At 68.1% G+C, this 14,727-nt stretch overlaps 2 protein-coding genes across 2 annotated transcripts; both read right to left on the bottom strand.

The window, feature by feature from the left end:
- Positions 1 to 492: 492 nt before the first annotated feature.
- Positions 493 to 7,182, bottom strand: ZNF653 (zinc finger protein 653). Its single transcript, XM_077787666.1, has 9 exons — positions 6,890 to 7,182; positions 5,684 to 5,727; positions 4,693 to 4,939; positions 3,621 to 3,907; positions 2,638 to 2,790; positions 2,311 to 2,489; positions 1,710 to 1,824; positions 1,471 to 1,570; positions 493 to 1,370 (listed from the first exon to the last, which is right to left on the bottom strand). Exons 1-9 carry the CDS (start codon positions 7,180 to 7,182, stop codon positions 1,268 to 1,270), a joined length of 1,521 nt encoding a protein of 506 aa, XP_077643792.1. The 3' UTR covers positions 493 to 1,267.
- Positions 7,183 to 8,430: 1,248 nt separating this feature from the next.
- On the bottom strand, positions 8,431 to 14,727 carry ECSIT (ECSIT signaling integrator). The gene is made up of 8 exons (XM_077787665.1): positions 14,665 to 14,727; positions 13,895 to 14,114; positions 13,175 to 13,573; positions 11,779 to 11,999; positions 10,842 to 10,896; positions 9,852 to 10,000; positions 8,880 to 8,982; positions 8,431 to 8,807 (listed from the first exon to the last, which is right to left on the bottom strand). The coding sequence occupies exons 1-8, from the start codon at positions 14,725 to 14,727 to the stop codon at positions 8,431 to 8,433; spliced, it is 1,587 nt and encodes a 528-aa protein (XP_077643791.1).

Here is a 14,727-nt window from a genome sequence, read left to right as displayed (position 1 = left end):
GGGGATGGAGGAGGAGGAGGAAGAGGAGGAGGAAGGATGGTGGGGATGGAGGAGGAGGAGGAGGAAGGATGGTGGAGGAGGAGGAGGAGGAAGGATGGTGGGGATGGAGGAGGAGGAGGAGGAGGAAGGATGGTGGGGATGGAGGAGGAGGAGGAAGGATGGTGGGGATGGAGGAGGAGGAGGAAGGATGGTGGGGATGGAGGAGGAGGAGGAAGGATGGTGGGGATGGAGGAGGAGGAGGAAGGATGGTGGGGATGGAGGAGGAGGAGGAGGAGGAAGGATGGTGGGGATGGAGGAGGAGGAGGAAGGAAGAGAAGGGACGGAGAGGAAGAGGAAGGTGATGAAGGCCGGGCGCCGCCGCTTCAGCACCGGGGACAGCGCCGAGCCCGAGCCCGGCTCCGCCGAGGGGCCGCGCCGCCCCCGAAACGGGGAAATGGGGCGGGGGGCACCGGTCACCCCCCCGGGACCCCCACCCACAGAAGAAGCAGCACGAAAAGTCCTGATTTTAATGGATTTGTGGGGGGGGGTCCCACAGGGGTCTGCACCCCCCCCAAACCCCCCCAAACCCCGGGTGTCCCCACGGGGGTGACAGCGAGAATGAGGAAATAAATAAATGGTGAGGGGGGGGCAACGGGGACACCTGGGGGGGCCACAGGGTCACCTGGGTGGGGGACACACACACAAGGAGACCCCCGAGGGGCCCCTCAGGTGCTCGGGGTGTCCTGGGGAGGGGCTCAGGACCCCCCCGGGTGGTTCTTCTTCACCTCCAGGCGCAGCTGCAGGAACATCTGGGGGTCCCGGCGAGCAGGTGGGGGCCCAGGTGAGTCCTGGGGGGGCCCAGGTGAGTTTGGGGGGGCCCAGGTGAGTCTGGATGGGCCCAGGTGAGTCCTGGGGGGGCCCAGATGAATCCGGGTGGGCCCAGGTGAGTCTGGGGGGGCCCAGATGAGTTTGGGGGGGGTCCCAGCTGAGTCCTGGGGGGCCCAGGTGAATCTGGAGGGTCCCAGGTGAGTCCTGGGGAGGCCCAGATGAGTTTGGAGGGGTCCCAGGTGAATCTGGGGGGTTCCCAGGTGAGTCCTGGGGGCTCCAGGTGAATCCGGAGGGGTCCCAGGTGAGTCCAGGGGGTCCCAGGTGAGTCCAGGGGGGCCCCAGATGAGTTTGGAGGAGTCCCAGGTGAATCTGGGTGGGCCCAGGTGATCCAGGGGGTCCCAGGTGAGTCCAGGGGGTCCCAGGTGAGTCCAGGGGGGCCCAGGTGAGTCCGGGGGGGTCCCTACGTGCCGCGGGGCTCGGGGTGGCTCTTGAGCCCCCCGTGTCTCCGCATGTGCCACGTCAGGGAGGCGCGCTGGCGGCAGCGGTACCCGCACACCTCACACCTGCAGGGGGACAAGGTGGGCGTCAGGTGTGCCCGGGGACCCCCCCTCGCCCTCCCGGGGGGCTCCGAGTCCCGGGCAGGACCCCCCCTCCATCACTCACTGCAGCGGGGTCTCCCCGGTGTGCGTCCTCCTGTGCACCTCCAGGTGGTTCTTGCGCTTGAAGGATTTCCCGCAGGTGTCGCAGGTGAACTCCCGCACACCTGGGAGGGCGGGGGGCACGCTGGGGAATGGGGGGGGACACACCTGGGGGCTCACCACAGAGGGGTGCCCAGGTAAAAGCTCTTTAAGGATTTTGGGAGCACGGAGGGGGAGTTTGGGGGGCACACCTGAGGGGCTCACCTGAGTGCACGCCCATGTGCCGCCGCAGGTGCTTGGCCAGGTAAAACCTCTTCCCGCAGCCGGGCTGGGGGCACACCTGGCTCCGGCCCCTGCGGTGTACCAGGCTCAGGTGGTTCTGGGGGGGTCCAGGACAGGTGAGAGGGGAATGTGGGGCAGGTGAGGGGGGTCCGGGACAGGTGAGGGGGGTCCGGGACAGGTGAGGGGGGAATGTGGGGCAGGTGAGGGGGGTCCAGGACAGGTGAGAGGGGTCCGGGACAGGTGAGGGGGGTCCGGGACAGGTGAGAGGGGTCCAGGACAGGTGAGGGGGGAATGTGGGGCAGGTGAGGGGGGTCCGGGACAGGTGAGGGGGGTCCAGGACAGGTGAGGGGGGAATGTGGGGCAGGTGAGGGGGGTCCAGGACAGGTGAGAGGGGAATGTAGGGCAGGTGAGGGGGGAATGTGGGGCAGGTGAGGGGGGTCCCGGACAGGTGAGAGGGGAATGTGGGGCAGGAGAGAGGGGTCCAGGACAGGTGAGAGGGGTCCGGGACAGGTGAGGGGGGTCCGGGACAGGTGAGGGGGGAATGTGGGGCAGGTGAGGGGGTGCTCCCCCCCGTTCCAGGCACCTGGAATTCGCTGAGAGCGCTGAACTCCTGCCTGCAGCCGCCGTAGGGGCAGGTGAGGGGCTCGGGGGGTCCTCGGGGTCCGGGGAGGGGGCGCGGCCCCGGCGGCTCCGCCGGCGCCTGCAGAGCCTGGCGTGAGTGCCCCCCCCCCAAAAAGATGGGGGGCGGCTCACCTGAGCCTCCTAAACCCCCTGCCCCTCACCCAGAACCGCCCCCTCCCCACAAAAGCTGCCCTAAGCCCCCAAATCAAACAGCCCCTGACCCCCAAAACCCCCCAGGTGCTCCCCCCTTCCTTCGCACACCCAAAGCCCCCCCAGGGACCCCCCAGACCTTTCTGGCTCTTTGGGGATCTCGTAGATGATCGTCGACACCTCGGGGTCCTCAGCCGGGGAGGGGTCCCGGGGGGGCTCCGGAGGGGGGGGCTCGGCGGGGGGGGCAGCTCCTCCTGCTTCAGCCTCAGCACCGGGTCCTCCTCATCCTCCTCTGCCATCAGTGGGGCCGGTGAGACCCCTGGGACCCCCCCCAGCACCTGCCCCGTCCGTTTCTGACCCCCAAACCCATCCCCATCCTCCCCCCAGCACCACAGCCCCCCCAATTCTGACCCCAGATCTTCCCCAATCCCCATTCCTGACCCAAAACCCCCATTCCTGATCCCAATCTTCCCCAATTCCCCATTCCCAGCCCAAAACCTCCATCCCAACCCAACCCCCATTCCCGACCCAAATCCCCCATTCCTGATCCCAAATCTTCCCCAATCCCCCATTCCTGACCCCAATCCCCATTTCCAACCCCAAATCTTCCCCAATCCTCCATTCCCCATCCCCAATCCCCCATTCCCAACCCCAAATCCCCCATTCCCGACCCCAAATCCTCCATCCCCCCTCCCCAAATCCCCCATTCCCCATCCCCAAATCCCCCATTCCCCAATCCCCAATCCCCCATTCCCCCTCCCAAATCCCCATTCCCCCTCCCCAAATCCCCCATCCCCCTCCCCAAATCCCCCATTCCCCATCCCCAAATCCCCCATCCCCAAATCCGCATTCCCAGCCCCCCCAAATCCCCATCCCCATCCCCAAATCCCCATTCCCAGCCCCCCCAAATCCCCCATTCCCCCTCCCCCAAATCCCCCATTCCCCCTCCCCAAATCCCCATCCCCCTGCCCAATTCCCCATTTCCAACCCCAAATCCCCCATTCCCCCTCCCCAAATCCCCCATTCCCCCTCCCCAAATCCCCCATCCCCATCCCCAAATCCCCATTCCCAGCCCCCCCACCCTCCCCCATTCATTTTCCCCAGCCCCCCCCCCACCTTTACCTGTCTTGGCCAGGTGTGGGGGGGCAGGGGGGGCAGGGCAGGCGCCCCCCGCCCCCAGCAGCACCCCGTGCCCCCCCAGGCCGAGCTGCAGCCCCCCCAGCCCCTCGCAGCCCAGGATCAGCAGCGGGGGGCCCTGCAGCAGGGCGGGGGGCGCAGACCCCTCCGGCCCCCCCCGCGGCAGGGGCAGGGGCAGGGGGACGCAGACCACCGCCTCCAGCGCCTCGGGACCCCCGGCGGGGGCGGCCGCCGCCCCGGGACCCCCGCCCGGAGCCGCCTCCGAGCCCGAGCTGCAGCCCCCCGAGGAGGAGGAGGAGGAGAGGAGGAGGAAGAGCCGGGGGCTGCGGGGGAAGAGCAGAGTCAACGGGAGGGGCTTCCCCCACCCCCCAGGTAAAAATTCCCTCTCCAGACCCCAAAAATTGTCACGGGGCTTCCAAAAACCTCCCCGAGACCCAAAACAGCCCCGAAAATCGATTCGGGTGGTCCCCAAACTGCCCCACAGCCTCCGCCCCGCCCCTCACACACCCCCAGGAGCCTGCACCCCACAAACGGCGCCCAGGTCACCCCAAACCCCCCAGACCCCAAACCTCACACCCCAAACCCCCCAGACCCCACACCCCAAACCCTCCCAGACCCCAGACCCCACACACCCCAAACCCCCCAGACCCCAAACCTCACACCCCAAACCCCCCAGACCCCAGACCCCCCAGACCCCAAACCCCACACCCCAAACCCCCCACACCCCAAAACCCCCAGACCCCAAACCCTCCATACCCCACATCCCATGCCCCAAACCTGAATCCTCCACACCCCAAACCCCCCATACTCCACACGCCCCAGACCCCACACCCCAAATCCCCCACACCCCAAACCCCAAGTCCCCCACACCCCACACCCCGAATCCCCCACACCCCAAACCCTTATACTCCACACCCCCAGACCCCACACCCCAAACCCCAAATCCCCCACACCCCAAACCCCAAATCCCCCACACCCCACACCCCAAACCCCAAATCCCCACACCCCAAACCCCAAATCCCCCACACCCACACCCCAAACCGCAAATCCCCCACACCCCAAACCCCCCACCCCCCAAACCCCAAATCCGCCACCGTCATCGCCGTCCGAGTCGCTGGGCGGGCGCAGGGGCGAGTGCAGGTCTTGGAAGTAGCGGTGCCCGCGCTCGCACTGCCACACGGCCGTGGTGTAGAGCCCCACCGAGGGGTCCAGCTCGGCCAGGCGCGGCTCGTACGGGCAGCGCTGCCGGTGGTCCTCGTACCAGATCACCGCGTGCCGCAGGCAGTTCACGTTCCGCCGGCGCCCTGCAGGGGGGAAAGCCCCCGGGGTGGGGGACGGCACCCCAGGGTGGGGGGCAGAACCCCCAAGGTGGGGTATGGCACCACAGGGTGGGGGACGGCACCCCAAAGTGAGGGGCAGAACCCCCAGGGTGGGGGACGGCACCCCAGGGTGGGGGGCAGAACCCCCAAGGTGGGGTATGGCACCACAGGGTGGGAGACGACACCCCCAGAGTGGGGGACGGCACCCCCAGAGTGAGGGGCAGAACCCCCAAAGTGGGGTACAGCCCCCCCAAAGTCGGGCACACCGCCCCCAAAGTGGGGCACAGCCTCCCAAAAATGAGGCACACCCCCCCCAAAGTGGGGCACACCCCCCCCAAAGTGGGGCACACCCCCCCCAAAGTGGGGCACACCCCCCCCCAAAGTGGGGCACAGCCTCCCAAAAATGAGGCACACCCCCCCCAAAGTGGGGCACACCCCCCCCAAAGTGGGGCACACCCCCCCGAGGTGGGACACAGCCCCCCTCAAAGTGGGGCACACCCCCCCCAAAGTGAGGCACAGTCCCCCCAAAGTGGGGCACAGCCCCCCCAAAGTGGGGTACAGCCCCCCCAAAGTGGGGCACAGCCCCCCAAAGTGGGGCACAGCCCCCCCAAAATGAAGCACAGCCCCCCAAAGTGAGGCACAGCCCCCCCAAAGTGGGGTACAGCCCCCCCAAAGTGGGGCACAGCCCCCCCAAAGTGGGGCACACCCCCCGCAGGACACGGGACTCACTTTTCTTGCGTTTGGGTTTTTTCGGGAGCTGCTCCCAGGGTTTGCTGCGGACAGAGAGGAATGGGAGATGGGGAAGGGGCTCCCGCGGGACCCCCGGCCTTCCTCCCCCTCCTCCTCCTCCCCCTGCCCCTTCTTCATTCCCCAGGAGCAAGAGGAAGAGGAAGGGGATGAGGAAGAGGAGGGTGAGGAAGAGAAGAATGAGGTAGAAGAGAGTGAGGAAGAGGAGGAGGACGAGGAATGCGAGGAAGAGGAGAACGAGGAAGAGGAGAGTGAGGAAGGGGAGGACGAGGAAGAAGAGGACGAGGAAGAGGAGAGCGAGGAAGGCCGGTTACAACCCCGCGGCGCCGCTCCAGCACCGCGGACAGCGCCCGCCCGCTTCCCGCGAGGACCGGCGCCGGTTTCCCCCGGTCCCCTCCGTTTCTCCCTGGTCCCCGCCCCGGTTCTCCCCAGTTCCCCCCGGTTCTCTCCGGTTCCCTCCGCGGTTCCCCCCGGTTCCCCGAGGTTCTCCCCGGTTCCCCGCGCGGCTCCCCGAGGTTCTCCCCGGTTCCCCGCGGTCCTCCCGGGTTCTTCCCCGGTCCGCCCCCGGTTCCCCGTGGTTCTCCCCAGTTCTCCCCGTTTCTCCCCGTTCCTCCCCGGTTCCTCCGGTCTCCCCCACGATTCTCCCCGGTTCCCTCCCGGTTCCCACGCTTCTCCCCGCTTCCTCGCCGGTTCCCCGCGGTCCTCCCGGGTTCTTTCTCGGTCCCCCGTGGTTCTCCCCAGTTCTCCCCGTTCCTCCCCGGTTCCCTCCCGGTTCCCACGCTTCTCCCCGGTTCCCCGCCGGTCCCCCGCCGGTTTATCCCGGTTCTCCCCGCTTCCCCCCCGCTTCTCCCTGGTTCCCCGCGGTCCTCCCGGGTTCTTTCTCGGTCCCCCGTGGTTCTCCCCAGTTCTCCCCGTTCCTCCCTGGTTCCCTCCCGGTACCCCCCGCGATTCTCCCCGGTTCCCTCCCGGTTCCCACGCTTCTCCCCGCTTCCTCGCCGGTTCCCCGCGGTCCTCGCCGGTTCCCCGCGGTCCTCCCGGGTTCTTTCTCGGTCCCCCGTGGTTCTCCCCAGTTCTCCCCGTTCCTCCCTGGTTCCCTCCCGGTCCCCCCCGCGATTCTCCCCGGTTCCCTCCCGGTTCCCGCGGTCCTCCCCGGTTCCCCGCGGTTCTCCCCGGTCCCCCGGCGCTCACCCGCGCCGCCCGGCGCGCTGTCCCCGCTCCAGCCCCAGCAGGTACGCCGCCAGCTTGGCGTCGCTCCATCCGCTGCGGCGCCGCAGCTCCACCCAGGGCCCGTGCGCCTCTCCCAGGTACACCCGCCGCACGTCGTACTTCTTGCGCGACTCCAGGCGCCGCCGGGCGCGGTCGGTGTCGGTGAGGCGCGGCCGGCCCCGCGTCCTGCGGCCCCCGCCGGGCTCGGGAGCCGCGGGAGCCCCGGGCCCACCGGGAGCCCCGGGCCCGCCGGCGCCGCGCTCGGCCGCGCTCATGCCGCGGCGCGCCGCGATGACGTCAGCGGAGCGCGCCGCGGCGTCGCGGCGCTCAGTGCGCATGCGCGGCGCGGCCTGCCCGTACTCCCGCCCGCCCTGGGGTTTTTGGGTTCTTTTTTGGGGTCTTTTTTTTTGAGTTTGGCTTTTTTTGGTGGGTTGTTTTTCTTGTTTTTTGTTGTTTTGTTTTGTTTGGGTTTTTTTGTTTTGGTTTTTTTGGGGCATTTTTTGGAGGGGTCCCGAGGAGAAAAAGGGGAGACCCCCCCAGAAAAGGGGAGATCCCCCCCAAAAAGGGACAATCCCCCCCAAAAAAAGGGGAGATCCTACCCAAAAAAGGGGAGATCCCCCCAAAAAGGGGCAATCCCCCCAAAAAAGGGGAGATCCTACCCAAAAAAATGGGAGATCCTACCCAAAAAAGTGGAGATCCCCTCCAAAAAAAGGGGAGACCCGCCCAAAAAAGAGGAGACCCGCCCAAAAAAAGGGATTCCCGGAATTTCCCAGCCCTGCCCGGTACCCCCCCAGGTGTGGGGTGTGGAGGTGCCGTGCATGAGGGACCCCCAAAACCTACCAGGGAACCCCCCAAATGCCCCCCAAACTCAGCTGGGACCCCTCCAGGGATGCCCAGAACCCACCAGGGACCCCCAAACTCACCAAAGACCCCCCCCAGGGAACCCCCAGAACCCACTGAGGACCCCCCAAGGGACCCTCAGAACCCCCAAAAGCCGCCCAAACTCACCGGGGACCCCCCAAAAGCCCCCCAGACTCCCCCAGAACCAACTGGGCCTCGCTGCTGAGGGGGGCAACGCCCTCCCAGCACCCCCAACCTTCCCCATGACCCCCCAAAATCCTCCCGGCCACCACCACGTTTTGGGGACCCCCAAAAAAAACAGGACACCCCCCCAAAAAAACCACGAAACCCAGCCCAAAAACCATGATACCTCCAAAAAAACCACAAAACCCCTAAAAAAACCACATCCCCCCAAAAAAACATGAAAGCCCCCAAAAAACCATGACAACCCCCAAAAAAACCCATGATACCCCAAAAAAAACCACGCCACCACCCCTAAAACCACAACGCCCCCAAAAAAAGCCACAATACCCCCCTAAAAACCACGCCACCCCCCAAAAAACCACGACACCCCCAAAAAAACCCACGACATCCCAAAAAAAAATGAAAACCCCAAAATCCACTACACCCCCCGAAAAAAACCACGAAACCCCCCCAAAAAGCCACAACACCCTCCAAAAAAACTACAACACCCCCCCAAAAAAACACGAAACCACCCCAAAAACCACCCAAAAAACCTGCAAACCCCCCAAAAAAACCAGGACACCCCCAAAAAACAACGGCACCCGCACTCCGTCCGTCCATCCTTTATTCCCCGGCGCTCCTCGGGGGCTCACCCCCATCCTCGGGGGGCTCCAGCGCCGCGGCCCCGGGGGTCCCCGCGCCCAGCCGGGGGGCGGGGGTCCCTCGGGGGGCTCGGCCCCGCTCCCGGTGAGGCGGAAGAGCACCGGGACCCGGCCCAGGGCAGGATTGTGCCGCTGCAGCGCCGCCAGCCACCGGCCCAGCGTGCGCCGGTCCCCCGCGCCCGCCACGCACAGCGCCAGCACCGGGCCCTCCTCCACTGCGGACAGCGGGGTCAGGGGGAGCCCCGAAAAATCCTCCCGCGACCCCCCAAAATCCCCCCGGGGCTCACCTCTGTCCACCTGGAAATCCTCGTCGTCCCAGGGGCCGCGCTCCAGCTCCAGCTCCAGGCGCAGCGGGAAGTAAAAACTGCGCTCGGGGTCCGGCGGGGGGTCCTGGGGGTTTGGGGAGGGGGTTTTGGGGGGTTTTTTGGGGGGTTTGGGGTCGTCTTCCCACGCAGGTCATGGAGGGGCCCCGGGTGTGTTGGGTTTTGGGGGGCCCGTCCTACCTGTCCTGGAGTTCCCCAGGAGCCCCCCAGGAACTCCCAGTAACCCCCAGAGCCCCTCGGGAACCCCCAGAGCCCCCGGGAACCCCCCAAAAACCCCCAGGACCCCCCAAAACCCCCCACTACCCCCTCATGACCCTCCAGAGCCCCCCCAGAACCCCGCAGAACCCCCCAGAACCTTCCAGGACCCCCCAGAACCCCCTCAGGACCCTCCAGAGCCACTCCAGAGGCCCCCCAGGACCCCCCAAAACCCCCCACTACCCCCTCAGGTCCCTCCAGAACCCCCCAGAACCTCCCAGGACCCCCCAGAACCCCCTCAGGACCCTCCAGAGCCACTCCAGAGGCCCCCCAGGACCCCCCAAAACCCCCTCACGACCCCCCAAAACCCCCCAGGACCCTCCAGAGGCCCCCCAGGACCCCCCAAAACCCCCCGGACCCCCTCAGGACCCTCCAGAGCCCCCCCAGAACCCCACAGGACCCCCCAAAACCCCCTCAGGACCCCCCAGAGCCCCCTCACGACCCCCCAAAACCCCCTCAGGACCCCACAAACCCTTCAGGACCTCCTCAGGACCCTCCAGGGCCCCCCCAGAGCCCCCTCAGGACTCCCTCAGGGTCCCCCAAAACCCCCGAAGTACCCCCGAGGAGCCCCCCAGGACCCCCGACGAGCCCCTCAGGATCCCCCAGAACCCCCCAGGACCCTCCAGAACCCCCTCAGGAACCCCCAGAGCCCCCCAGGACCCCCCGGGCCCCCCGGCTGACCCTGAGGTGGGGGGGCAGGGGGTCTCCCCGCAGCACAAAGTATTTGAGGAGGGTCCCGCGGAGCCAGAGCGGGAACGGCCCCTCCACGAACACCGGGCGGGTGGGGCCGTGCCGGGCCAGCAGCTCCCGCTGCTCGGGGCTCTGCGAGCCTGGGGACACGGGGACACGGCTGGGGACACGGGGACATGGCTGGGGACACGGCTGGGGACACGGGGATACGGCTGGGGACACGGGGGGACGGCTGGGGACACGGCTGGGGACACGGGGGACACGGGGACACGGCTGGGGACACGGGGACATGGCTGGGGACACAGGGACATGGCTGGGGACACGGGGGACACGGGGGCACGGCTGGGGACACGGGGGACGGCTGGGGACACGGCTGGGGACACGGGGGCACGGCTGGGGACACGGCTGGGGACACGGCTGGGGACACGGCTGGGGACACGGGGGCACGGCTGGGGACACAGGGGACACGGGGGCACGGCTGGGGACACGGGGACATGGCTGGGGACACGGCTGGGGACACGGGGATACGGCTGGGGACACGGGGACACGGCTGGGGACACGGGGGGACGGCTGGGGACACGGGGGACACGGGGGACAGCCCACCCCACAGTCTGGCACCCCAAACCCTGCCCCACACAACCCCAAACCCACCCCAGGGACCTCAGACCCAACCTAGGCACCCTAAACCCTCCCCCAAACCCCTCATAGAAACCCCCAGGGACCCCAAACCCTGCCTCAAACCCACCCCAGGGACCTCAGACCCACCCCAGGGACCCCAGACTCTGCCCCACACCCACCCCAGGAACCCCACACCCACCCCAGGAATCCCAAATCCTTCACAGAGACCCCTGAGGAGCCCCACACCCACCCCAGGCACCCCAAACCCACCCCAGGAACCCCAACCCCCTCAAACCCAACACCAACCCCCCGTCCAGGGCACCCCAACATCCCCCCAGGCCCCTCGAGACCCCCGGAGCTCACTGAGGATGTAGGGCTGGACGGAGCCTTCATCGTCCCCCGACTCCGGCACCGGCCGCTGCGGGACGGGGACAGGGGGTCACTGCAGGGCCACCCCTGTCCCCCCACCCTGTCCCCATGTCCCCTGTGTCCCCAGTCCTGTCCCTGTCACCCCAGTCCTGTCCCTGTCCCCTCAGCCGTGTCCCTGTACCCCCTGCCCCCCAAGCCGTGTCCCCCCATGTCCCCAGCCCTGTCCCCCCAGCTGTGTCCCTGTCCTCCCTGTCCCCCCAGCCCCATCCCCCCGTGTCCCCAGCCCTGTCCCTGTCCTCCCCTGTCCCCCCAGCCATGTCCCCATGTCCCCAGCCCTGTCCCCTTGTCCCCCGTGTCTCCAGCCCTGTCCCCAGCCCTGTCCCCAGTGTCCCCCAACCCTGTCCCCAGTATCCCCAGCTGTGTCCCCCCATGTCCCCAGCCTTGTCCCCGTGTCCCCAGCCCTGTCCCAGTGTCCCCAGTGTCCCCAGCCCTGTCCCCATGTCCCCAATGTCCCCAGCCCTGTCCCAATGTCCCCAATGTCCCCAGCCCTGTCCCAGTGTCCCCAGTGTCCCCAGCCCTGTCACAGTGTCCCCAGTGTCCCCAGCCCTGTCCCCATGTCCCCAATGTCCCCAGCCCTGTCCCCAGCCCTGTCCCCAGTGTCCCCCAACCCTGTCCCCAGTGTCCCCAGCCGTGTCCCCCCATGTCCCCAGCCCTGTCTCCATCCCCCAGCCCTGTCCCCGTGTCCCCAGTGTACCCAATGTCCCCAGTGTCCCCAGCCGTGTCCCCAGCCCTGTCCCCAGTGTCCCCAGCCCTGTCCCCAGTATCCCCAGCCGTGTCCCCAGTATCCCCAGCCCTGTCCCCCCAGTGTCCCCAGCCCTGTCCCAGTGTCCCCAGCCGTGTCCCCGTGTCCCCAGCCGTGTCCCCAGCCCACCTGGACGAGGGTGACGGTGGCGCCGGGCTCGGTGGCGATGCGCTGCAGCCCGAGGCGCGCGGCCGCCAGCCCGGGGCGCAGCCGGGGCGGCAGCGGGTGGGGGTCCAGGTGCCGCAGGCGCGGCAGCCAGAACTGCATCCGCTGCAGCTTCCGCAGCGGGCGGCTGCGCGGCCCGAACACCCCCAGCAGCAGGAAGCGCGTCTCGGCGTCGGGCATCACGCCTGGGGACAGGGGACACGGGGACATTGGGGACACGGGGACAGCGGGGACACATTGGGGCATGGGGGGCATTGGATATTGGGGACAGCAGAGAAATTGGGGACACACTGGGGACATTGGGGACAGGAGGGACATTGGGGTGACAGCAGCAGGATGTGCGTCTCAGCGTTGGGCATCACGCCTGGGGACAGGGGACAGCAGGGACGTTGGGGACACGGGGACAGTGGGGACATTGGGGACACTGGGGACATGGAGACAGTGCGGAAACATTGGGGACACTGAGGACAGCAGGGCATTGGGGCATGGGGGGCATTGGGGACACTCTGGGGACATTGGGGTGACAGCAGCAGGAAGCGCGTCTCGGCGTCGGGTATCACGCCTGGGGACAGTGGGGACACCATGTGAGGGACACCAGGGGACACCGGGGCACACCACACAAGTGACACCGGGGCACACTGGGGCACACCAGGCACACCACACCAGTCACACCAGGGCACACCGGGACACACCGGGGCACACCGGGACACACCGGGGCACACCGGGGCACACCAGGCACACCACACCAGTCACACCAGGGCACACCGGGACACACCAGGACACACCGGGGCACACCGGGACACACCGGGGCACACCGGGGCACACCAGGCACACCACACCAGTCACACCAGGGCACACCGGGACACACCGGGGCACACTGGGACACACCACGAGTGACACCAGGACACACCGGGACACACCAGGACACACCACACAAGTCACACCAGGGCACAACAGGACACACCAGGACACACCGGGACACACCAGGACACACCGGGGCACACCGGGGCACACCACACGAGTGACACCAGGACACACCGGGGCAGACCAGGACACACCAGGACACACCAGGACACACTGGGACACACTGGGACACACTGGGACACAGCAGGACACACCGGGGCACACCACACGAGTGACACCAGGACACACTGGGGCAGACCAGGACACACCAGGACACACTGGGACACAGCAGGACACACCGAGGCACACCGGGGCACACCAGGACACACCGGGGCACACCACACGAGTGACACCAGGACACACCGGGACACACCAGGACACACCGGGGCACACTGGGGCACACCACACGAGTGACACCGGGACACACCGGGACACACCGGGGCACACCAGCACGCACCGTGGCGCTCCATGCACTCGAGCAGGCGCAGGCCGCACTCCTGCTGCCGCGGGAAGGGGAAGAGCAGGCGCTGCACGGCTCCGCGCGGCACCCAGGCCCCGCGCGGCAGCAGCCGCAGCAGCGCCTTGTAGGCGGCCAGGCTGCGCCCGGCCCCGCGCGCCGGCAGCGCCGCCAGCGCCGCCTCCACCAGCGCCAGCCGGCCACCGCGCCCCGGCGGGCTCCGCGCCAGCTCCTCCAGCGCCGCCGTGAACGCCGCGCCGGGGTCGCCGGGGTCGCCGGGGTCGCCGTGGGCATCACGGTCACCGGCGGCGTCGCCGTGGGCGTCCTCGCGGCGCGATCTGTAGGAGCGCAGGTGGCGCAGAGGGGCCTTGGGGGTGGCACCCCCTGAGGTGGCGCCCCCTGAAGTGGCACCCCAGGTGTCACCTGTTGAGGTGTCACCCCCTGAGGTGTCACCCCTCGAGGTGTCACCCCATGAAGTGTCACCCCTTGAGGTGGCTCTCCCTGAGGTGGCACCCCCTGAAGTGTCACCCCAGGTGTCACCTGTTGAGGTGGCACCCCTTGAGGTGTCACCCCTTGAGGTGGCACCCCCTAAGGTGGCACCCCCTGAGGTGTCACTCCTTGAAGTGTCACCCCAGAAGGTGTCACCCCTTGAGGTGGTTCTCCCTGAGGTGTCACCCCCTGAGGTGTCACCCCACAAGGTGTCACCCCCTGAGGTGTCACCCCCCACGGGGCTCTGGGGGTGGCCCCGGGGCTGGGGGTCGTTCTCCCAGATCTTGTGGAAGCGGCGATGCCACTCTGAGGTCCTCGGGGTGTCACCCCCCGAGGTGCCACCCCCCGAGGTGTCACCCCCCGAGGTGTCACCCCCAGAGGTGTCACCCCCAGAGGTGCCACCCTCCGCGGGGGGCACACGTGCAGGGCGCTGGCACAAGCTCCGGCACAGCTGGGGAGGAAAAAAGGGGTCACCCCACAGCTGTCCCCATGTCCCCCCATTGTCCCCATGTCCCCATTGTCCCCCCGTGTCCCCATGTCCCCCCATGGCCCCATGTCCCCCCATTGTCCCCGTGTCCCCCCATTGTCCCCCCGTGTCCCCATGTCCCCCCATTGTCCCCATGTCCCCCCATGTCCCCCATTGTCCCCATGTCCCCATTTCTCCCCGTGTCCCCCGTGTCCCCCCATGGCCCCATGTCCCCCCATTGTCCCCATGTCCCCCCATGTCCCCCATTGTCCCCATGTCCCCCCGTGTCCCCCCATGTCCCCATGTCCCCATGTCCCCCCGTGTCTTCCCGTGTCCCCCGTGTCCCCCCATGGCCCCATGTCCCCCCATTGTCCCCATGTCCCCCCATGTCCCCCATTGTCCCCATGTCCCCCCGTGTCCCCCCATGTCCCCATGTCCCCCCGTGTCCCCCCATTGTCCCCATGTCCCCCGTTTCCCCCTGTCCCCACCGCCCCCCCCGTCCCCTCTGTCCCGGTGTTCCCGGTGTCCCCCGCACCTGCGGCGCTGCGGGGCCGCCCCAGAGGCGGCGGGGCAGGGCCCGGAGCCATCCCGGCCGCAT

This window comes from Lonchura striata, chromosome 21 (assembly GCF_046129695.1).
Source record: "Lonchura striata isolate bLonStr1 chromosome 21, bLonStr1.mat, whole genome shotgun sequence".
NCBI lineage: Eukaryota > Metazoa > Chordata > Aves > Passeriformes > Estrildidae > Lonchura > Lonchura striata.
This window is presented reverse-complemented; position numbering and strand designations above follow the sequence as displayed.

Bases quoted from the DNA above. Each gene is read 5' to 3' on its own strand.
- ZNF653 (XM_077787666.1), bottom strand. From the start codon at position 7,182: ATGAGCGCGGCCGAGCGCGGCGCCGGCGGGCCCGGGGCTCCCGGTGGG. The intron at 3,908-4,692 runs GTGTGGGGGATT...GGGGGGCTGCAG, and splicing joins TGGGGGGTGGGGGGTTTGGG to CTCGGGCTCGGAGGCGGCTC. The intron at 1,371-1,470 runs GTGAGTGATGGA...GTCCCCCTGCAG, and splicing joins ACCGGGGAGACCCCGCTGCA to GTGTGAGGTGTGCGGGTACC.
- ECSIT (XM_077787665.1), bottom strand. From the start codon at position 14,727: ATGCGGCCGGGATGGCTCCGGGCCCTGCCCCGCCGCCTCTGGGGCGGC. The intron at 12,000-13,174 runs GTGCGTGCTGGT...CCCTGTCCCCAG, and splicing joins CGAGTGCATGGAGCGCCACG to GCGTGATGCCCGACGCCGAG. The intron at 8,808-8,879 runs GTGAGCCCCGGG...CGCTGTCCGCAG, and splicing joins GGATTTCCAGGTGGACAGAG to TGGAGGAGGGCCCGGTGCTG.